Source organism: Phyllobates terribilis, unplaced genomic scaffold (genome assembly GCF_046119375.1).
Source record: "Phyllobates terribilis strain yellow unplaced genomic scaffold, ASM4611937v1 Scaffold_5__5_contigs__length_657084704, whole genome shotgun sequence".
NCBI lineage: Eukaryota > Metazoa > Chordata > Amphibia > Anura > Dendrobatidae > Phyllobates > Phyllobates terribilis.
In genome coordinates, this window is record NW_027362765.1 from 118,339,686 (window position 1) to 118,359,213 (window position 19,528).

General features: G+C 44.0%; 1 protein-coding gene across 1 annotated transcript in view; it reads right to left on the bottom strand.

The window, feature by feature from the left end:
- The window catches only part of HCK (HCK proto-oncogene, Src family tyrosine kinase), a 56,680-nt gene extending 39,487 nt beyond the window's left edge, over window positions 1–17,193 (bottom strand). Inside the window, exons 1-2 of the mRNA XM_073682802.1 lie at window positions 17,053–17,193; window positions 7,065–7,309 (exon numbers count right to left, since the gene is read on the bottom strand). Coding sequence (XP_073538903.1) covers window positions 7,065–7,178 — 114 coding nt within the window. The 5' untranslated portion in view covers window positions 7,179–7,309; window positions 17,053–17,193. The remainder of the gene's footprint in view (window positions 1–7,064; window positions 7,310–17,052) is intronic.
- Between the last annotated feature and the right edge of the window lie 2,335 nt (window positions 17,194–19,528).

Sequence of the window (19,528 nt, forward strand, 5' to 3'; positions counted from 1 at the left end):
AGCAGGAAGTACCACCAGCCTGGTCGCAGGGCCTAGAATTCCCGGGCGTCGCATCACCAACAGCGCCCCCTACCTCCGCGGAGCCTCCGGCCTGGTCGCAAGGCCAGGTAGCCCAGGGCGCCGCCGTATTAACGGTGCCCTTCACCTTCCAGGTGCCCCAGGCCTGGCCGCAAGGCCTGGGCAACCCGGGCGCCACCACCACCGCGCCCGCACCCGTAAAACCAAGGGTGCCGCGTCTGGGAGAGGACTTGTTTGCCCAGCACACGTGGCCGGACGGGCAGCCTTTCATCTGGCCCCAGAAGTATTACGAACTGGAGCACCAGAGGAGGGTTGGGGCCATGTGTGCACCCCTGATTCCGGCTCCGAAGCCCGTAATAAGGATCTCGCCCCCGCTAGCGGAAGCGCAGTTTGAGTGGGACCCCACCGGAGAAGATCTAATGGGGTTCACTCAGGAAACCAGGGCAGCTGCAGCGGAGCGTGCTGAGTGCTGCCGCCAACAGCTCGAGGAGTTTGCGAGGGAGCGGAGAGAGAGGCGGGTCCGGGAACAACAGGCCCAAATAAGGAGCGCCGAGCAAAAGAGCCGGACCAGGAGGGACCCCCGTGCAGCGCACAGTCCCCGTACCACCGGGACTGTAATAAAGTTTAACCAGCAGCACGGGTGGGGCTTCATCAGAGACAACAACACCCCCGGCGACGTCTTTGTCACGCGCAGAGACGTGGAGTCCCATCTGCCGGAGGGGCACAGAGGTCGTGACCTCTACATCGGAGACGAGGTCACCTTTACCCGGCACAAGTGTGCCAAAGGACCTTACGCCCTCCATGTACACCGCCTGACGGAGGAGGAGTTGCAGTGCGAGGAGGAGGAGCAAGAGGACCCGGACGGGTCTGAAGTTACAACCAGTTATAAGCAAAGAGCAGGAGGAAGACGCCGTTGAGTGCGGCAGAGCAGTGATGTAAATAGTTACCCGATCGGGGTATAAAGAAACTGTTGCTACATATATATAGTCCCCGTTGGGACCAGCTGAGTGAACTGTTTACCCGTTAACCCCTTAATCCCACAGGCTGAGGACTGTGAGCAGCCATTCTCTTCCCTCTACCTGGCCGAGGACTGAGAGCGGCCAACTTCCCCTGTATATAGTTGCGCTTCCTAAAGCGCCCCCTACCGGTTTTATAGGAAAACCAGTTTTTCTAAGAGACTGTCGCACTTTTCCCGGACACACGTTGTACAGTGTCCGGAGGAGGAACCTGAAACAAGAGACGACGAGAATGTTGATATGAAAAGTTTTATATATATAATGTTTTATATGTTTTATATGTTTATGAAAAAAAAAAAAAAAATGTATGTTTTTGGTGTTATTTATGTCTTACAGCCCGAGGACGTGCTGTGATTTACCAGGGGGGAATGTAGCACCCTGAGGATTCGGCTGCTACAGGGGTATTGCACCTCAACCCAGAGGTGTGATATTCCACTCCCGGGTAAGGATGGAGTGTGGAACTGAGCTCGGTAGGCTGCATGCACTACACACATCCCATTTCCGAGGAGCAGACCGACGGTACTCCCACTTAGAAATGTGCAGGTACGACCGAGTCTGTTCCTGGCTGGAGTGGGAGGGGGGTGGTACATCCCATGTAGTGTAGGGGCAGATAGGGGGAGCAGCCTGGGTAAAGTTAGGAGCTCATTGGGTGCTGGTCACCTGAGCTCACACATAGAGGGTGTATATAAGGTGGGCACCAACTAAGAACAGGGTCAGTCAGTTGCAGAGAACAAGTCAGGAGCAGAGGAGAGAAGAAAGACCCAGAGTGAGAGAGGAGAAAAGAGAGAGACCCAGAGGCACAGAAGAAAAGGACTCCGAGATCCCAACTAAAATCCCCGGGTGAAGAGTCGGCATCAGGGTACCGGAACCCAAGCTGGTGGGGGTAAAAACATTCCCCAGCCAGAGACCGGAGACCGTGGGCAGCGTTTGCCACGGTCACCCACCACATCCACCCCGAAGGCACACCACATGAAGGGTCAGGGAACCCAGGGCCAAGGGTGTCCCAACAGAAGGCCCGAGGGAGCTGGACCTAGGTGGATTACTGGTGGGGACGGCCAGAGAACGGGACAGAAAGAGAGCTCAGGGCCACGCTCCGGACTTGTTTGGGGGTTGGCTGGATCCAGGACCTGGTGGACGCAGCACGGCTCGGGTGGTCACTCGAAGCTGGAGTGACCAGTACAACATCTGCAGTAAGTAAACACCCTTAACTGCACAACCCGACTCTGTCTTCACTGCCGTCTGCACTACACCACCACAACCCCCATCCTCTGCACCTGTCCCCTCTGAGGCTATACCCCTCCCGTTGGGGGTTATCCCACCAAGCTGCGCACCCACCATCAGCCTCAGCGGACCCTGCTGCAGCGGCGGCCACAGTGACCGCATCACAACGGGTGGCGTAGTCGACACAAAAGAACTCTTAATAACATCTGTAGGACTGCCACATAACACTGAGCTTGACGCCCTGGGCACGGGCCGGGTCACAGCCGCTCGGAGACTACAACCCCCCATCTGATCCGGTGCCGGGTATTCCCCTCAAAAAGGAATATGTCCCAGGGGGCGCGTCACATTCATGTGTGGGGTTGCTTCTCAGCCAAGGGAATCGGCTCACTCACAGTCTTGCCTAAAAACACAGCCATGAATAAAGAATGGTACCAGAATGTCCTCCAAGAGCAACTTCTCCCAACCGTCCAAGAGCAGTTTGGCGCCCAACAATGCCTTTTCCAGCAAGATGGAGCACCTTGCCATAAAGCAAAGGTGATAACTAAATGGCTCATGGAACAAAACATAGAGATTTTGGGTCCATGGCCTGGAAACTCCCCAGATCTTAATCCCATTGAGAACTTGTGGTCAATCATCAAGAGACGGGTGGACAAACAAAAACCAACAAATTCTGGCAAAATGCAAGCATTGATTATGCAAGAATGGACTGCTATCAGTCAGGATTTGGTCCAAAAGTTGATTGAGAGCATGCCAGGGAGAATTACAGAGGTCTTGAAGAAGAAGGGGCAACACTGCAAATATTGACTAGCTGCATTAACTCATTCTAACTGTCAATATAACCTATTGGTACTCATAATATGATTGCAATTATATTTCTGTATGTGATATAAACATCAGACAAACACTAATAAAAACCTGAGGCCAGCAGATCATGTGAAAATATAATTTTGGTGTCATTCTCAAAACTTTTGGCCATGACTGTATATCTAGTTAAGGTGTATATATACAGAGTAATAATATACTATATATGTTATAGTCTATATATACGGTGTAATAACATACTATATAGTTATACTGTATACAAGGTAATAATAATCTATATATCTAGCTATAGCGTATACTGTGTAATAATATACTATATATCTAGCTATGCTGTATATGGAGTAACAATGTACTATATCTCTAGTTATAGGGTATACCGTGTAATAATATACGATATACAGTGCATTGTGAAAGTATTTGGCCCCCTTGAACTTTTCTACCTTTTGCCACATTTCTGGCTTCAAACATAAAGATATAAAATTCTAATTTTTTTGGGAAGAATCAACAACAAGTGGGACACAATCGTGAAGTGGAACGAAATTTATTGGATATTTTAAACTTTTTTAACAATTTAAAAACTGAAAAGTGGGGCGTGCAATATTATTCGGCCCCCTTGAGTTAATACTTTGTAGCGCCACCTTTTGCTGCGATTACAGCTGCAAGTCGCTTGGGGTATGTCTCTATCAGTTTTGCACATCGAGAGGCTGAAATTCTTGCCCATTCTTCCTTGCAAAACAGCTCGAGCTCATTGAGGTTGGATGGAGGGCGTTTGTGAACAGCAGTTTTCAGCTCTTTCCACAGATTCTCGATTGGATTCAGGTCTGGACTTTGACTTGGCCATTCTAACACCTGGATACTTTTATTTTTGAACCATTCCATTGTAGATTTTGCTTTATGTTTGGCATCATTGTCTTGTTGGAAAATAAATCTCCGTCCCAGTCTCAGGTCTTTTGCAGACTCCAACAGGTTTTCTTCCAGAATGGTCCTGTATTTGGCTCCGTCCATCTTCCCATCAATTTTAACCATCTTCACTGTCCCTGCTGAAGAAAAGCAGGCCCAAACCATGATGCTGCCACCACCATGTTTGACAGTGGGGATGGTGTTTTGAGGGTAATGAGCTGTGTTGCTTTTACGCCAAACAGTTCGATTTTGGTTTCATCTGACCAGAGCACCTTATTCCACATGTTTGGTGTGTCTCCCAGGTGGCTTGTGGCAAACTTCAAACTAGGCTTTTTATGGATATCTTTGAGAAATGGCTTTCTTCTTGCCACTCTTCCATAAAGGCCAGATTTTTGCAGTGTACGACTGATTGTTGTCCTATGGACGGACTCTCCCACCTCAGCTGTAGATCTCTGCAGTTCATCCAGAGTGATCATGGGCCTTTTGGCTGCATCTATGATCAGTCTTCTCCTTGTTCGAGATGAAAGTTTAGAGGGATGGCCGGGTCTTGGTAGATTTGCAGTGGTCTGACACTCCTTCCATTTCAATATGATCGCTTGCACCTTGCTCCTTGAGATGTTTAAAACGTGGGAAATCTTTTTGTATCCAAATCCAGCTTTAAACTTCGCCACAACAGTATTTCGGACCTGCCTGGTGTGTTCCTTGGTCTTCATGATGCTCTCTGCACTTGAAACAGAACCCTGAGACTATCACAGAGCAGGTGCATTTATACAAGACTTGATTACACACAGGTGGATTCTATTCATCATTAACAGTCATTTAGGACAACATTGGATCATTCAGAGATCCTCACTGAACTTCTGCGCTGAAAGTAAAGGAGCTCGAATAATATTGCACGTCCCACTTTTCAGTTTTTAATTAGTTAAAAAAGCTTAAAATATCCAATAAATTTCGTTCCACTTCACGATTGTGTCCCACTCGTTGTTGATTCTTCCCCAAAAAATTAGAATTTTATATCTTTATGTTTGAAACCAGAAATGTGTCAAAAGATAGAAAAGTTCAAGGGGGGCAAATACTTTTACAATGCACTGTATCTAGTTATACTGCATACGGTGTAATAATATACTATATATCTAGTTATACTGTATATGGGGTAATAATATACTATATATCTAGTTATACTGTATACGAGGTAATATTATGCCATATATCTAGTTATACTGAATACGGTGTAATAATATACCTTGTGTCTAGTTATACTGCATACAGGGTAATAATATACTATATATCTAGTTATAGCATATACGGTGTAATAATATACTATGTGTCTAGTTATACTGTATACGGGGTAATAATATACGATATATCTAGTTATACTGTATACGAGGTAATAATATGCCATATATCTAGTTATACTGTATACGGTGTAATAATATACAATCTATCTAGTTATAATGTATAGGGGGTAATAATATACCATATATCTAGTTATACTGTATAAGGGGCAATAATATACCATATATCTAGTTATACTGAATACGGGGTAATAATATACTATATATCTAGTTACAGTGTATATGGGGTAATAATATACCATATATCTAGTAATACTGTATACAAGGTAATAATGTACTACATATCTAGTTATACTGAATACGGGGTAATAATATACCATATATCTAGTTATACTGTATATGGGGTAATAATATACCATATATCTAGTTATACTGTATATGATGTAATAATACACAATATATCTAGTTATAGCGTATACGGTGTAATAATATACTATGTGTCTAGTTATACTGTATACGGGGTAATAATATAACATATATCTAGTTATACTGAATACGGGGTAATAATATATGACATATCTAGTTATACTGTATACGGGGTAAAAATATACCATATATCTAGTTATACTGTATGCAATGTAATAATATACCATATATCTAGTTATACTGTATACGGTGTAATAATATACCATATATATAGTTATACTGTATACGGTGTAATAATATACCATATATCTAGTTATAGCGTATATGGTGTAATAATATATTATGTGTCTAGTTATACTGTATACGGGGTAATAATATACCATATATCTAGTTATACTGAATACGGGGTAATAATATACGACATATCTAGTTATACTGTATACGGGGTAATAATATACTATATATCTAGTTATACTGTATACGATGTAATAATATACCATATATCTAGTTATACTGTATACTGTGTAATAATATATCTAGTTATAGCGTATATGGTGTAATAATATACTATGTGTCTAGTTATACTGTATACGGGGTAATAATATACCATATATCTAGTTATGCTGAATACGGGTAATATACAATATATCTAGTTATACTGTATACGGAGTAATAATATACCATATATCTAGTTATACTGTATATGATGTAATAATATACCATATATCTAGTTATAGCGTATACGGTGTAATAATATACCATATATCTAGTTATAGCGTATACGGTGTAATGATATACTATGTGTCTAGTTATACTGTATATGGGGTAATAATATACCATATATATAGTTATGCTGAATACGGGGTAATAATATACGATATATCTCGTTATACTGTATACGGGGTAATAATATACCATATATCTTGTTATATTGTATACGATGTAATAATATACCATATATCTAGTTATAGCGTATACGGTGTAATAATATAAACATATCTCGTTATACTGTATATGGGGTAATGATATACTATATATCTAGTTATACTGTATACAATGTAATAATATACTACATATCTAGTTATTCTGAATACAGGGTAATAATATACGATATATCTAGTTATACTGTATACGGGGTAATAATATACTGTACATCTAGTTATACTGAATACGGGGAAATAATATACGATATATCTAGTTATACTCTATACGGTGTAATAATATACAATATATCTAGTTATACTGAGTACGGGGTAATAATATCCGATATATCTAGTTATACTGTATACGGGGTAATAATGTATATCTAGCTACAGCGTGTACAGTGTGATAATATACTATGGAGCATACAATATTATATACTCACCGCCCCATTGGGGGATGTGGGGTCTTTCACATAATGCCCGGGTTCGGTCCTGGGTGCGGGGTCCCATGTTTTGACTTGCACATTGGATCCTGCTTTAGACTTTATGCAGCCCATGCTGATGGCACCGTTGTCGGTCAGAGGTAATACGGGTGCAGGGAAGGGGTGACAGCACCAGAGACGTCCTGAGTTTTCTCCAGGTCACTAGTGGCTCATCTTCATGCTTTCCAGACAGGAAGCAGCGTTTCCTAGAAGGGATGGAGGTGACATTACAGGACGACGCAGGTTATGTGACTTCTCCCACCGGCTGTGAATGATGGATGTTACAAGTCACTTCACTTTTCAAGAGCTGAATTTACATAAAATGAGCTTCCTTCTAAAAATGCAGAACTGGTGGTTGAAAGACAAACCCCAGAGAGCAGAAGAGACCGAGAGAAGGAGAACGCTACTCCTTAAAGGGCCACGTCCCCAAACACAATGATATTCGTGTAAAATATGGCACTACTTACTAGTCATATAGCTGATCCTGGGACAAATAGGGAATGTCACCCAGCTTAATCAGAGTCCTAAGAAGTCATGGCTACCAATAGAGCTACCACAGAGAGTGGCAACCAACTTATTCACAGTCCTCAACATCCTTGGCTACCCTTACAACAACCATAGGGAGTGTCACCCAGCTTATCCAGGGTCCTGAACATCCATGGCTACCATTACACCAACCATAGGGAGTGTTACCCAGCTTATCCAGGGTCCTGAACATCCATGGCTACCATTACACCAACCATAGGGAGTGTTACCCAGCTTATCCAGGGTCCTGAACATCCATGGCTACCATTACACCAACCATAGGGAGTGTCACGCAGCTTATCCAGGGTCCTTTTTGAAAACCCCCAACAAGTCAGGCAGTGAGACAGTATCACAACACAAATAAGCATACACCCAGAAGCCTCACCTGTGGGAGCCACAATGGCCATCATATTGCTTGCCACCGCTCTTTACGAACACAGATATGAGCTATAACAAGACACAGACCTTTTAACATCTTTTTTTCATGAGGGAAATGTTCTACAAATACTGTGGACAAAAGCGGTTTACGACACATATGACCTAATGTCATCGGCTTAAACTGAAGCTCCACGTCTCAGTAATGTTAGCTTAGAGTTGATAATTTTTTCTTTTCTGCTTCTTTTACTTGGTTTTTAGTCTTTTTTTTCCCTTTGCAGAGCAGAAAATCATACATTGATTGTGGAAACCATCAACAAGCTGATCTTATATACTTTTTTCTGTTTGACGATTTAAGTGTATAATGGTTTCCTGCAGCCTTAGGGTGATACCACATGTAAAGGCTGGCAGCACATTGCCGAAACTCCGACCACCGCGATGGACAATTGCTGCATGACCTTCTCTTAGAATTAGCCCATCACTATGTATGGCCACACCACTAGGGGTCGAATGGGAGCGTAACCTACTTAATATCCTGCTTTAATCACATTACCACTAGACTACAGTATCTAAAGAACATACAAGGGAACCCGTTTCTTTCTTGAGGCCGCCATACACATTAGATGGCTGTCGGCCGAACAATGATTTGACCAGCAACCATCTCGGCCGGATCTCCAAAACACAGGAGCACTTGCCCGAATGAGCGCTCCTGTGTTTTGAAGAGCGGGCCGAGGTGGTTGCTGGTTGATAGTCTGAAATTGGACATGCCAGTTCGATATTCTCCCCGACAATCAATTGTCTGGAGTTCTCATACATGACAGACCGTCGGCTGATGCCATCGATATCAGCGTATTGAGCCAACATTAGTCTAATGCAACGTTTCCCAAACTCCAGTCCTCACGGCCCCCAACAAATCATGTTTTTTTGCACAGTGACCAGTGGCGTACCGCCAATGGCGGCAGACCACGCCACTGCTATGGGGCCCGTGGCCGGAGGGGGCCCGTGAGCCGGGAGGGCCCCGAGCAGCGTGGGAACGAGGAGGATAGGTGAGTAGGCGGTTGCGGCAGTGGAGGAGCGGAGCACACACAGTAGCCGCTGCTGCAGCTATCACGTGTGCCCGCTGCTAAAGGGACATGAATATTCCCTCTTCTCCACTCCCATGGGCGTGGAGAAGACGGAATATTCATTCTATTTAGTAGCGACCACGGAGGAGCGCTGAGCCCCGGCTCCTGCTGTCAGTGGCCGCCGCTAAAGAGAATGCATATTCACGCGAGAGGAGTGAATGTGCCGGCAGCAGCTCACCTCGGCTTCTGAGAGCGCGCGCAGCTCAGATGCCGACATGAGCTGCTGCAGACAGGACTCAGCGATGGAGCAGAGGTGAGGAAGGAAGGTGAGTATAAGTGTTTATTGTTTTGTGTGCAGTGATTGGGGGATGAGGGGGCCACACATGCCAGGATACTTGGATTGAGGAAGCCACACATGCCAGGATTGGGGGATTGAGGAGGCCACACATACCAGGATTGGGGGATTGAGGAGGCTACACATACCAGGGATTGTGGGGGCCACACATACCAGGGATTGTGGGATTGAGGGGGCCACACATACGAGGATGGGGAAATTTACCAGTAGCTGCTGCATTTCCCACCCTAGGCTTATACTCAAGTCAATAGGTTTTCCCATTTTTATGTGGTAAAATTAGGGGCCTCGGCTTATACTCGAGTCGGCTTATTTAAAATATACGGTATTTTAAAATCAGTGAGTACGTGGTGCCCATAATACTGCAGGACTGTGGAGTGCATTATACTATATGGGGGCTGCATTTTACCCTATGGGGTGTGTAATATACTGTATGGAGGACTATGGGGAGTGCATTATATTCTATGGAGGACCATGGGAAGTTCATTATACTATATGGAGGATTATGGGGGGCGCATTATACTATATGGAGGTTTATGGGGGGAGCATTATACTATATGGAGGATTATGGGGGCGCATTATACTATATGGAAGATTATTGGTGGTGCATGATACTATATGGAAGGCTATGTGGGGCCATTATAATATTTTGAGGGCTGTGTGGGGGCCATTATACTGTTTGGAGGGCTGTGTGGGGGCCATGAGAGTGTATGGAGGGCTCTGTGGGGTTCACAGTTGGGGGATTATACTGTGTTAGGGTCACCATACTTTGCCGTGGGAGTTGATGTGGGGTACAATAGGGTCATTATACTGTGCATGTGGAGGCTAATGTGGAGGAATGCACCATAGGGGTATCATACTGTTTGGGGGGCACTTTTGTTGGCATCATACTTTATGGGGGCAATGAAGGAGGAATCTACGACTTCAGAAGGAGGTAAATTACTATGTAAAGGCTGGAAAGTTATGAGAGCTGCTCTTCTGTGACACACAAATATTTATTTTTTGTAGGGGGGGGGGGGGGCCAATTAGAGCTTCTGCTATGGGGCCTCATGACTTCTATGTACGCCCCTGACAGTGACTGATGCCTTGATGATAATTCCATTACCTGTGCAATACTGAGAAAATCCTGATCTGTTGGAGGCCAGAAGGACTGGAGTTTAGGAAACACTGGTCTAATGTATATAGAGGGCTTTAAACTGCATTTATGCAGAAAGATCTTAAAAACTCTCTGTTCGCAATAATCTTGCAGTGCGAACAGGCTGCAGATCACCCAATGAATGAGCAAACCGCTCATTCGACAGGTGAAATTATGTTTTGCGCTGCTTAAAAGATAATCATTTTCTTTGGCGCATCATCCTGTGTAAACAGGATTTGGCTGTCGAGAACAATGGCAGCCAAAGCGCACTGAGCGATCTGGTATAGACCTACAACAGATTGCTCAGTGCACGTCATTTACTGTGATCCCCCTGTGAAAATGTCAGTAAAATGATTACAGAACGGCAGTCATATTGGACGGACCCTCAGTGTAGTTCTATGTTTATACAAAGCACCCAGGTAATAAACTGGATCGTTAGAGATGTGGACACAATACAATTAAGAGAGCTACAATAAAAAATGTAACTAGCCTGCTTGTTGATGGTTTCTATAAGGCTGCGTGCCCACTATGTGTTTTTCAAGCGTTTTTGCCGCGGAATATCCGCAGCAAAAACGCTTAAAAAACGCTTGGTAATACGTGCCCCGTGGTCCCCAATGACAATCCGCATGTGCTGTGCACATGCTGCGGAAATTTCCGCTGTGGATTATCATTGCAGAAAAATACGCAGCACGTCCATTAATTTTGCGGACACGCAGCGTAATTGCCGCCATTTACTTGCATTGAACTGCATATTATCCATGTGAGCACATGTGCCCATGCGGATATCATACGGTTCAATATGCGGATGGTACCCGGGTTTGGAGAAGAGGAGACTCTCCTCCAGACCCGGGTACCACAGAACCTGTTAAAAAAAGAATTTAAAATAAAAAATAAAGATTATACTTACCTTCTGATGGCCCCCGGTCTCCTCAGCGATGCGTCCGGTCTATTGTATGGGTCGCAGTGGTGTGAGGACCAGCCATGACGTAATTTAGTCATGTGACAGGTCACGCGACCGCTGACGTCGGTGGTCGTGTGACCTGTCACATGACTCAATGACGTCATCGCAGGTCCTTTCACACCACCCCGACCCATACAACAGACCAGACGGAGTGGAGAAAATACCGGGGGCCATCGGAAGGTAAGTATAATCTTTATTTTTTACCATTTTTATTCTTTTTTTTTAACTATTACTTGGTCACACTATATAAATCCATGCCAGTTGCATGTATGTATATAGTCTGATAGTCTGACCAAGTTGTCAAGCACTTTTCCAAGTGATGCTAAAAATGCGTTTTTCCTGCCAGGGAGATGCAAAAAAAATATGCAGCATTTCTGCATCGTGGGCACTTAGCCTAAAATAAATATATATATATATATATATATATATATATATATATATATATATATATATATATATTGTAATGCAGCAGCTTGCTAGCATTACTGTAAATGGTCCAGGATGTGTTTTACCTGACCATGTACCTTCCCCTTTAACTGACTGGTCACATGACTGTGACATCACACAGGTCCTGTATGCACAGTAAAGGTCTGTACACATAACTGGGACAGCACACAGGACCTATACACACAGCTGACTGATCACATGACTGTGACATCAGCAAGGTCCTGTCAGTATGGGTGTATGTGTGCACAGGATATATAAACCCTGGTAATTGGAGACAGGTGTGTTCGGTGTGAGAGACATGAGGCCTGTTCCCCATGTGTGTGGGACACCGTTCTGCCTAGTGAGGCTGAGTGAAGCCTGGCAGCCTGAAAGGCTGAGACTGGATCCTGTGAGTGGATGCCAGTGGCCTTGGAAGGCAGCGGCTTGGTGAAGAGTCCGGAAAGGCACAGACTGGATGTGTGTGAGTGAAACATTCCAGTAGCCTTAGACGGGACGATGGCTAGAGACCCCTACCTGGGAAGCCACAAAGCCACAGTGGTGGCGGATTAAAGGGACTGCAGCAACTAAACCCGGCAAAGGTAATACACTTTGTTACATGGACTGTGTTATGGACATTGCTATAGTATTACCTTGCTGAAGGCTGTAACTTGGGCCAATTGGGCCTGTCTGCTATTTGAGAGACTCCCGGATGTTAAGTGTGTAAACATGTCGGTGACAAACTAAGATGGACATTATGTGTGTGAACAGCGGTTTATGATAACATAATAAACTGCTGTATTGAGAAAATACCGGAAGGACTTTGCACGTGTGCTTAATTTACCCGGTGCAGCGAGTATCCCCCAGTATGATGACTAGCGCTGCCTTACAATATATATATATATATATATATATATATATATATATGTATATATATATATATATATATATATATATATATATATATATATATATATATATATATATATATATATATACAGTGGCATGTAAAAGATCAAAATTACTGTTATTGTAAACAGTTAAGCAAGTTGAAGATGAAAGGATCTATAAAAGGGCTAAAGTTAAAAATGACGCATTTCCTTCGTATTTTAGGCAAAAAAAGGAAATTTTCATTTTAAAAATTCCAAAAAGAAAAATGACCCAGCTTTATAAAAACCCAGCCTCCTCTAACCTTGTGGCAAAAAACAGCAACCATGGGTTCTTCTAAGCAGCTGCCTAGCACTCTGAAAATGAAAATGGTGGAGGCCCACAAAGCAGGAGAAGGCTATAAGAAGATAGCAAAGCATTTTCCAGTTTCCTCAGCTCGAAATGTAATTAAGAAATAGCAGTAAACGGAAACAGTGGAGGTCAAGATCAGGTCTGGAAGACCAAGCAAAATTTCAGTAAGAGCTGCTTGTAGGATTGCTAGAGAGGCAAATCAGAACCCCCGCTTGACTGCCAAAGACCTTCAGAAAGATTTAGCAGACTCTGGATTTCTAGTACATTGTTCTACTATTCAGAGACACCTGCACAAATATGGCCTTCATGGAAGAGTCATCAGAGGAAAACCTCTCCTGTGTCCTCACCACAAAATTCAGTGTCAGAAGTATGCATGTAGCATCGGCGTCTCTGCCTCCTGCCAGGCAGAAACACCGATCCCCTCACTGCCGCGGTCCCTTCCGGCGTCCTCCAGCTCCCCTGCTGCGTCTGCCTGGGGTGCGCGCATCGCGTGCAGTTCCCCCGCCACTGTACGCTCCCTCCCTCTTAAAGGGGCTGCGCGCGCTGTCCTAAAGAGTCCCTGGCCAATGGCCAGAGGACTGCCCTAATATAAGGTACCTCCTCCAATATGGAGGTGCCTGTGCAAGATTGTTGTTTGTGTGCTAACACTCTCCTCAGTCCTCAGGTTCCAGTGCCCGCCTGCCTGTCTATTAGCTGTGCCCGCCTGCCTGTCTATCAGCCGTGCCCGCCTGCCTGCTCATCGGCCGTGCCCGCCTGCTTGTCTACCCACATCACCTGCCTGTCTACCAGCCGTGCTCAGCTGCTGTGCCTGTCGGCCTCGGCCATCAGTCCCGTGGGAGTCGCCTGCTCTCACACAAGGTCGGTCACTGAGTGGGGCCTGGTTCACCTTCACGGTCCCTCCTTGGTTCCACTAAGCCGCTGTGAGGCCAGGGTCTGTCCGGGTAGGCACTTAGTTACGCCCCTCTGGTCCCTCCTTGTATCACACCACAGAGGTTCCACCACCCGGATCCGTAACAATGCAAAAGAACGTCTAAACAAGCCTGATGAATTTTGGTCATGTGGCCCGATGAGGTTAAAATAGAACTCTTTGGCCACAATGATCAAAGGTATGTGTGGAGAAAAAAGGGCATAGAATTTCAGGAAAATCTCACCAACCATTAAGCATGGGGGTAGATCAATCATGCTTTGGGGCTGTGTTGCAGCCAATGGCACGGGGAACATTTCACAGGTAGAGGGAAGAATGAATTCATTGAAATTTCAACAATTTCTTGATGCAAACATAACACCATCTGTAAAAAAGCTGAAGTTGAAAAGAGGATGACTTCTACAAATGGATAATGATCCTAAACACATGTCAAAATCCACAATAAACTACCTCAAAAAGCGCAAGCTGAAAGTTTTATAATGGCCCTCACAGTCCACTGATCTGAACATCATTGAAAATCTGTGGCAAGACCTCAAAATAGCAGTGCATGCAAGACGACTCAGGAATCTCACAGAGCTGGAAGAATTTTCCAAGGAAGAATGGATGAAAATCCCCCAAACAAGAATTGAAAGACCCTTGTCTGGCTACAAAAAGTGTTTACAAGCTGTGATATTTTCAAAAGGGGGTGCTACTAGGTACTAACCATGCAGGGTGCCCAAACTTTAACATCGGCCCATTTTTATTTTTGTAATTTTTAAAATGTAAAAGATGAAAATGTGTTTTTTTTTTGCCTAAAATATAAAGGAAATGTGTCATCTTTAACTTTAGCCCTTTTAGAGATCATTTCATTTTTAACCTGTTTAACTGTTTACAATAACAGTAATTTTGACCAGGGGTGCCCAAACTTTTACATGCCACTGTATATATCTATAAATGTATAATTTTTTTTTAAACAAACAATAAATCCATGAAGCTAGAGTACATACATACAGAGTTTTACAGACTGCGAGGCTATGGTAGAGCTTCCCCTAAAGTAGCTCAACTGCACAGTCTGCATGCATACAGTACAGACCAAAAGTTTGGACAAACCTTCTCATTTAAAGATTTTTCTGTAGTTTCATGACTTTGAAAGTTGTACATTCACACTGAAGGCATCAAAACTATGAATTAACACATGTGGAATTATATACTTAACAAAAAAGTGTGAAACAACGGAAAATATGTCTTATATTCTAGGTTCTTCAAAGTAGCCACCTTTTGCTTTGATGACTGCTTTGCACACTCTTGGCATTCTCTTGATGAGCTTCAAGAGGTAGTCACCGGAAATGGTTTTCACTTCACAGGTGTGCCCTGTCAGGTTTAATAAGTGGGATTTCTTGCCTTATAAATGGGATTAGGAACATCAGTTCTGTTGTGCAGAAGTCAGGTGGATACACGGCTGATAGTCCTACTGAATAGACTGTTAGAATTTGTATTATGACAAGAAAAAAGCAGCTAAGTAAAGAAAAACAAGTGGCCATCATTACTTTAAGAAATGAGGTCAGTCAGTCCGAAAAATTGGGCAAACTTTGAAAGTGTCCCCAAGTGCAGTTGCAAAAAACCATCAAGCGCTACAAAGAAACTGGCTCACATGAGGACCGCCCCAGGAAAGGAAGACCAAGAGTCACCTCTGCTTCTGAGGATAAGTTTATCCGAGTCACCAGCCTCAAAAATCGCAGGTTAACAGCAGCTCAGATTAGAGACCAGGTCAATACCACACAGAGTTCTAGCAGCAGACACATCTCTACAACAACTGTTAAGAGGAGACTTTGTGCAGCAGGCCTTCATTGTAAAATAGCTGGTAGGAAACCACTGCTAAGGACAGGCAACAAGCAGAAGAGACTTGTTTGGGCTAAAGAACACAAGGAATGGACATTAGACCAGTGGAAATCTGTGCTTTGGTCTGATGAGTCCAAATTTGAGATCTTTGGTTCCAACCACCGTGTCTTTGTGCGACGCAGAAAAGGTGAATGGATGGACTCTACATGCCTGGTTCCCACCGTGAAGCATGGAGGAGGAGGTGTGATGGTGTGGGGGTGCTTTGCAGGTGACACTGTTGGGGATTTATTCAAAATTGAAGGCATACTGAACCAGCATGGCTACCACAGCATCTTGCAGCGGCATGCTATTCCATCCGGTTTGCGTTTAGTTGGACCATCATTTATTTTTCAACAGGACAATGACCCCAAACACACCTCCAGGCTATGTAAGGGCTATTTGACCAAGAAGGAGAGTGATGGGGTGCTGCGCCAGATGACCTGGCCTCCACAGTCACCAGACCTGAACCCAATCGAGATGGTTTGTGGTGAGCTGGACCACAGAGTGAAGGCAAAAGGGCCAGCAAGTGCTAAGCATCTCTGGGAACTCCTTCAAGATTGTTGGAAGACCATTTCCGGTGACTACTTCTTGAAGCTCATCAAGAGAATGCCAAGAGTTTGCAAAGCAGTCATGAAAGCAAAAGGTGGCTACTTTGAAGAACCTAGAATATAAGACATATTTTCAGTTGTTTCACACTTTTTTGTTAAGTATATAATTCCATATGTGTTAATTGATAGTTTTGATGCCTTCAGTGTGAATGTACAATTTTCATAGTCATGGAAATACAGAAAAATCTTTAAATGAGAAGGTGTGTCCAAACTTTTGGTCTGTACTGTACATCATAACTTATATTGTCCTGTAAATTCTCCCATGCTTGAACCTTCATTGGCATGAGGCCCATAAACATTATTCTACTGGCAGATCCAACTTTATCCACTTATTTCTAAAGGCAAATGCAATTGCTTACTGCAATAGAGAGAACAAAGACTGACAAATCCATGTACAGAAGATGCTCCACCATAATAAATATACACAGACCTGAAGCTTAGTCACAAAGCAAGCAGCGGGACAGGGAAGCTAACAGAAGACTTACCGTAAAACTCAAAGCTAGCATAACATCTCTGGCCGTACATAAGACTGTACGGGGGAAAGAGGAACCAAAAATAAGATATCAGCAGGAAACACAGAAGCTGCAAACACATAACCACTGAACCTTATACACTCAGCTCACTGGAGCTCAGCTCATGTCATGGTTAGTGGTCCTCCTACTCATATGCCACTATTATTATATCTATATCCTTTTAGTTTAGGGCATTACCACACCATATTATAATATTGCCCCTATGTACAAGAAAATAACTACTATAATACTGCCCCCCATGTACAAGACTATAACTACTATAATACTGCTCCTATGTACAAGAATATAACTACTATAATACTGCCCCTATGTACAAGAATATAACTACTATAATACTGCTCCTATGTACAGGAATATAACTACTGAAATACTGCCCCCTATATAAAGAAATATAACTACTATAATACAGCCCCTATGTAAAAGAATATAACTACTATAGCACTGCCCCCTATATACAAGAATATAACTACTATAATACTGTCCCGTATGTACAAGAATATAACTACTATAATACTGCCCCTTGTTACGGATCCGGGTGGTGGAACCTCTGTGCTGCGGTGCAAGGAGGGACCAGAGGGGCGTAACTAGGTATCAACTCGGACCGACCAAGGTCGTACGGAGGCTCAATCGACTCCGTGAACCAGGGAAGGACCGAGCAGAGGGACCAGGTGCTACTCTGGGCCAGTCCTTGTATGAGAGCAGGTGACTCCCACGGGTCAGAGGGCAGGGACTGACCGGTACAGCAGATGAGGACGGCAGGCAGGCTGACGGGTGATCCGGGTAGACGGACTGGCAGACACCACTATGTACTGGCAGGAGCCTCGAGGTAGGCTGGCTGGTAGGCACGGCAGGTTACTGGTACGTTCTCCGGGTAGGCAGGCAAGCCTGGCCCATAGACAGACTGGCGGGTTTGGACCGTAGGCAGACCGTCGGGCTGGAGAGTGCACTTGGCTGGCAGAGACAGGTAGTCAGGCTGGCGGACTGGACTGGTAGTCAGGCTGGCGGACAGGACTGATAGTCAGGCTGGCGGACTGGACTGGAAGTAAGGCTGGCGCACTGGACTGGTAGTCAGACTAGCAGCTGGACCTGAAGGCTGAAGCAGAGTTAGAACACAGAGCTACAACCTTGCACGGGCACCTTCATTTTGGAGGAGGTGCCTTTTATATGAGAAGTCCTCCGGCCATTGGCCGGGGACTCCTTAGGACGGCGCGCGCGGCCCCTTTAAGAGGGAGGGAGCGTGCGCCCTTAGCACAGTGCCCGGGAAGCTGCGCGCACCGGCAACAGCAGGAGGGCCGGAAGACGCCGGGCCAGGAGCGCGGCGGTAAGGGGGACGGCGTCTCTGCCTGTCAGGGGGCAGAGAAGCTGATACTACACCCCTATGTACAAGAATATAACTACTATAATACTGCTCCTATGTACAAGAATATAACTACTATAATACTGCCCCTATGTACAAGAATATAACTACTATAATACTGCCCCTATGTACAGGAATATAACTACTATAATACTGCCTCTATGTACAAGAATATAACTACTATAATACTGCCCACTATATACAAGAATATAACTACTATAATACTACCCGCACGCTATGTACAAGAATATAACTAATATAATTCTGCCCCCTATGTACAAGAATATAACTACTATAATACTGTAATCTATGTATAATAATATGACTACTATAATACTGCTCCCTATGTACAAGAATATAACTAATATAATACTGCCCCCTATGTACAAGAATATAACTACTATAATACTGCCTCCTATGTACAAGAATATAACTACTATAATACTGCTCCATATGTACCAGATTATAACTACTATAATACTGCCCCAATGTACAAGAATATAGCTACTATAATACTGCCCCCTATGTACAAGAATACAACTACTATAATACTGTTCTCTATGTATAATAATATGACTACTATAATACTGCTCCCTATAATTATGGAATAGTATGGGTAAGGTCATTTTCATAAGAAGCTTGCGTCTATTTACATATTATTACACTGTAAATGCTGTATACAGACATATTTCTCACGATCCACTTGTTTCTCTTTCCTTCTTATCTATATATTTATCTCTGTCGTATCTTCCAGTCATTAAATAGTGTGGTCTTAGGGTGTTGATTTTGATCTTGTGGTGTCAACACATTTTACACAGATAAACATCACCAGTAATTTTCTTCTTCCCGTGCACCTGCCATGGAAAAAAAGACAAGTGAGGCTAAATGTGAGACAAGAAAACTAATTCACAGAAAGCATTCTACATCACCAGAATTTATGAAGTTTCCCCCATTGTGCTCTGGCCACCTGGCGTGTAGCTAGAGTGGGCAAGAAGAACTTTCCATCTGAAAACAGATCTAGGTGTGTTTATACTCCAGAAAGGTACCACTATAAGTAAACTATAAGGATGT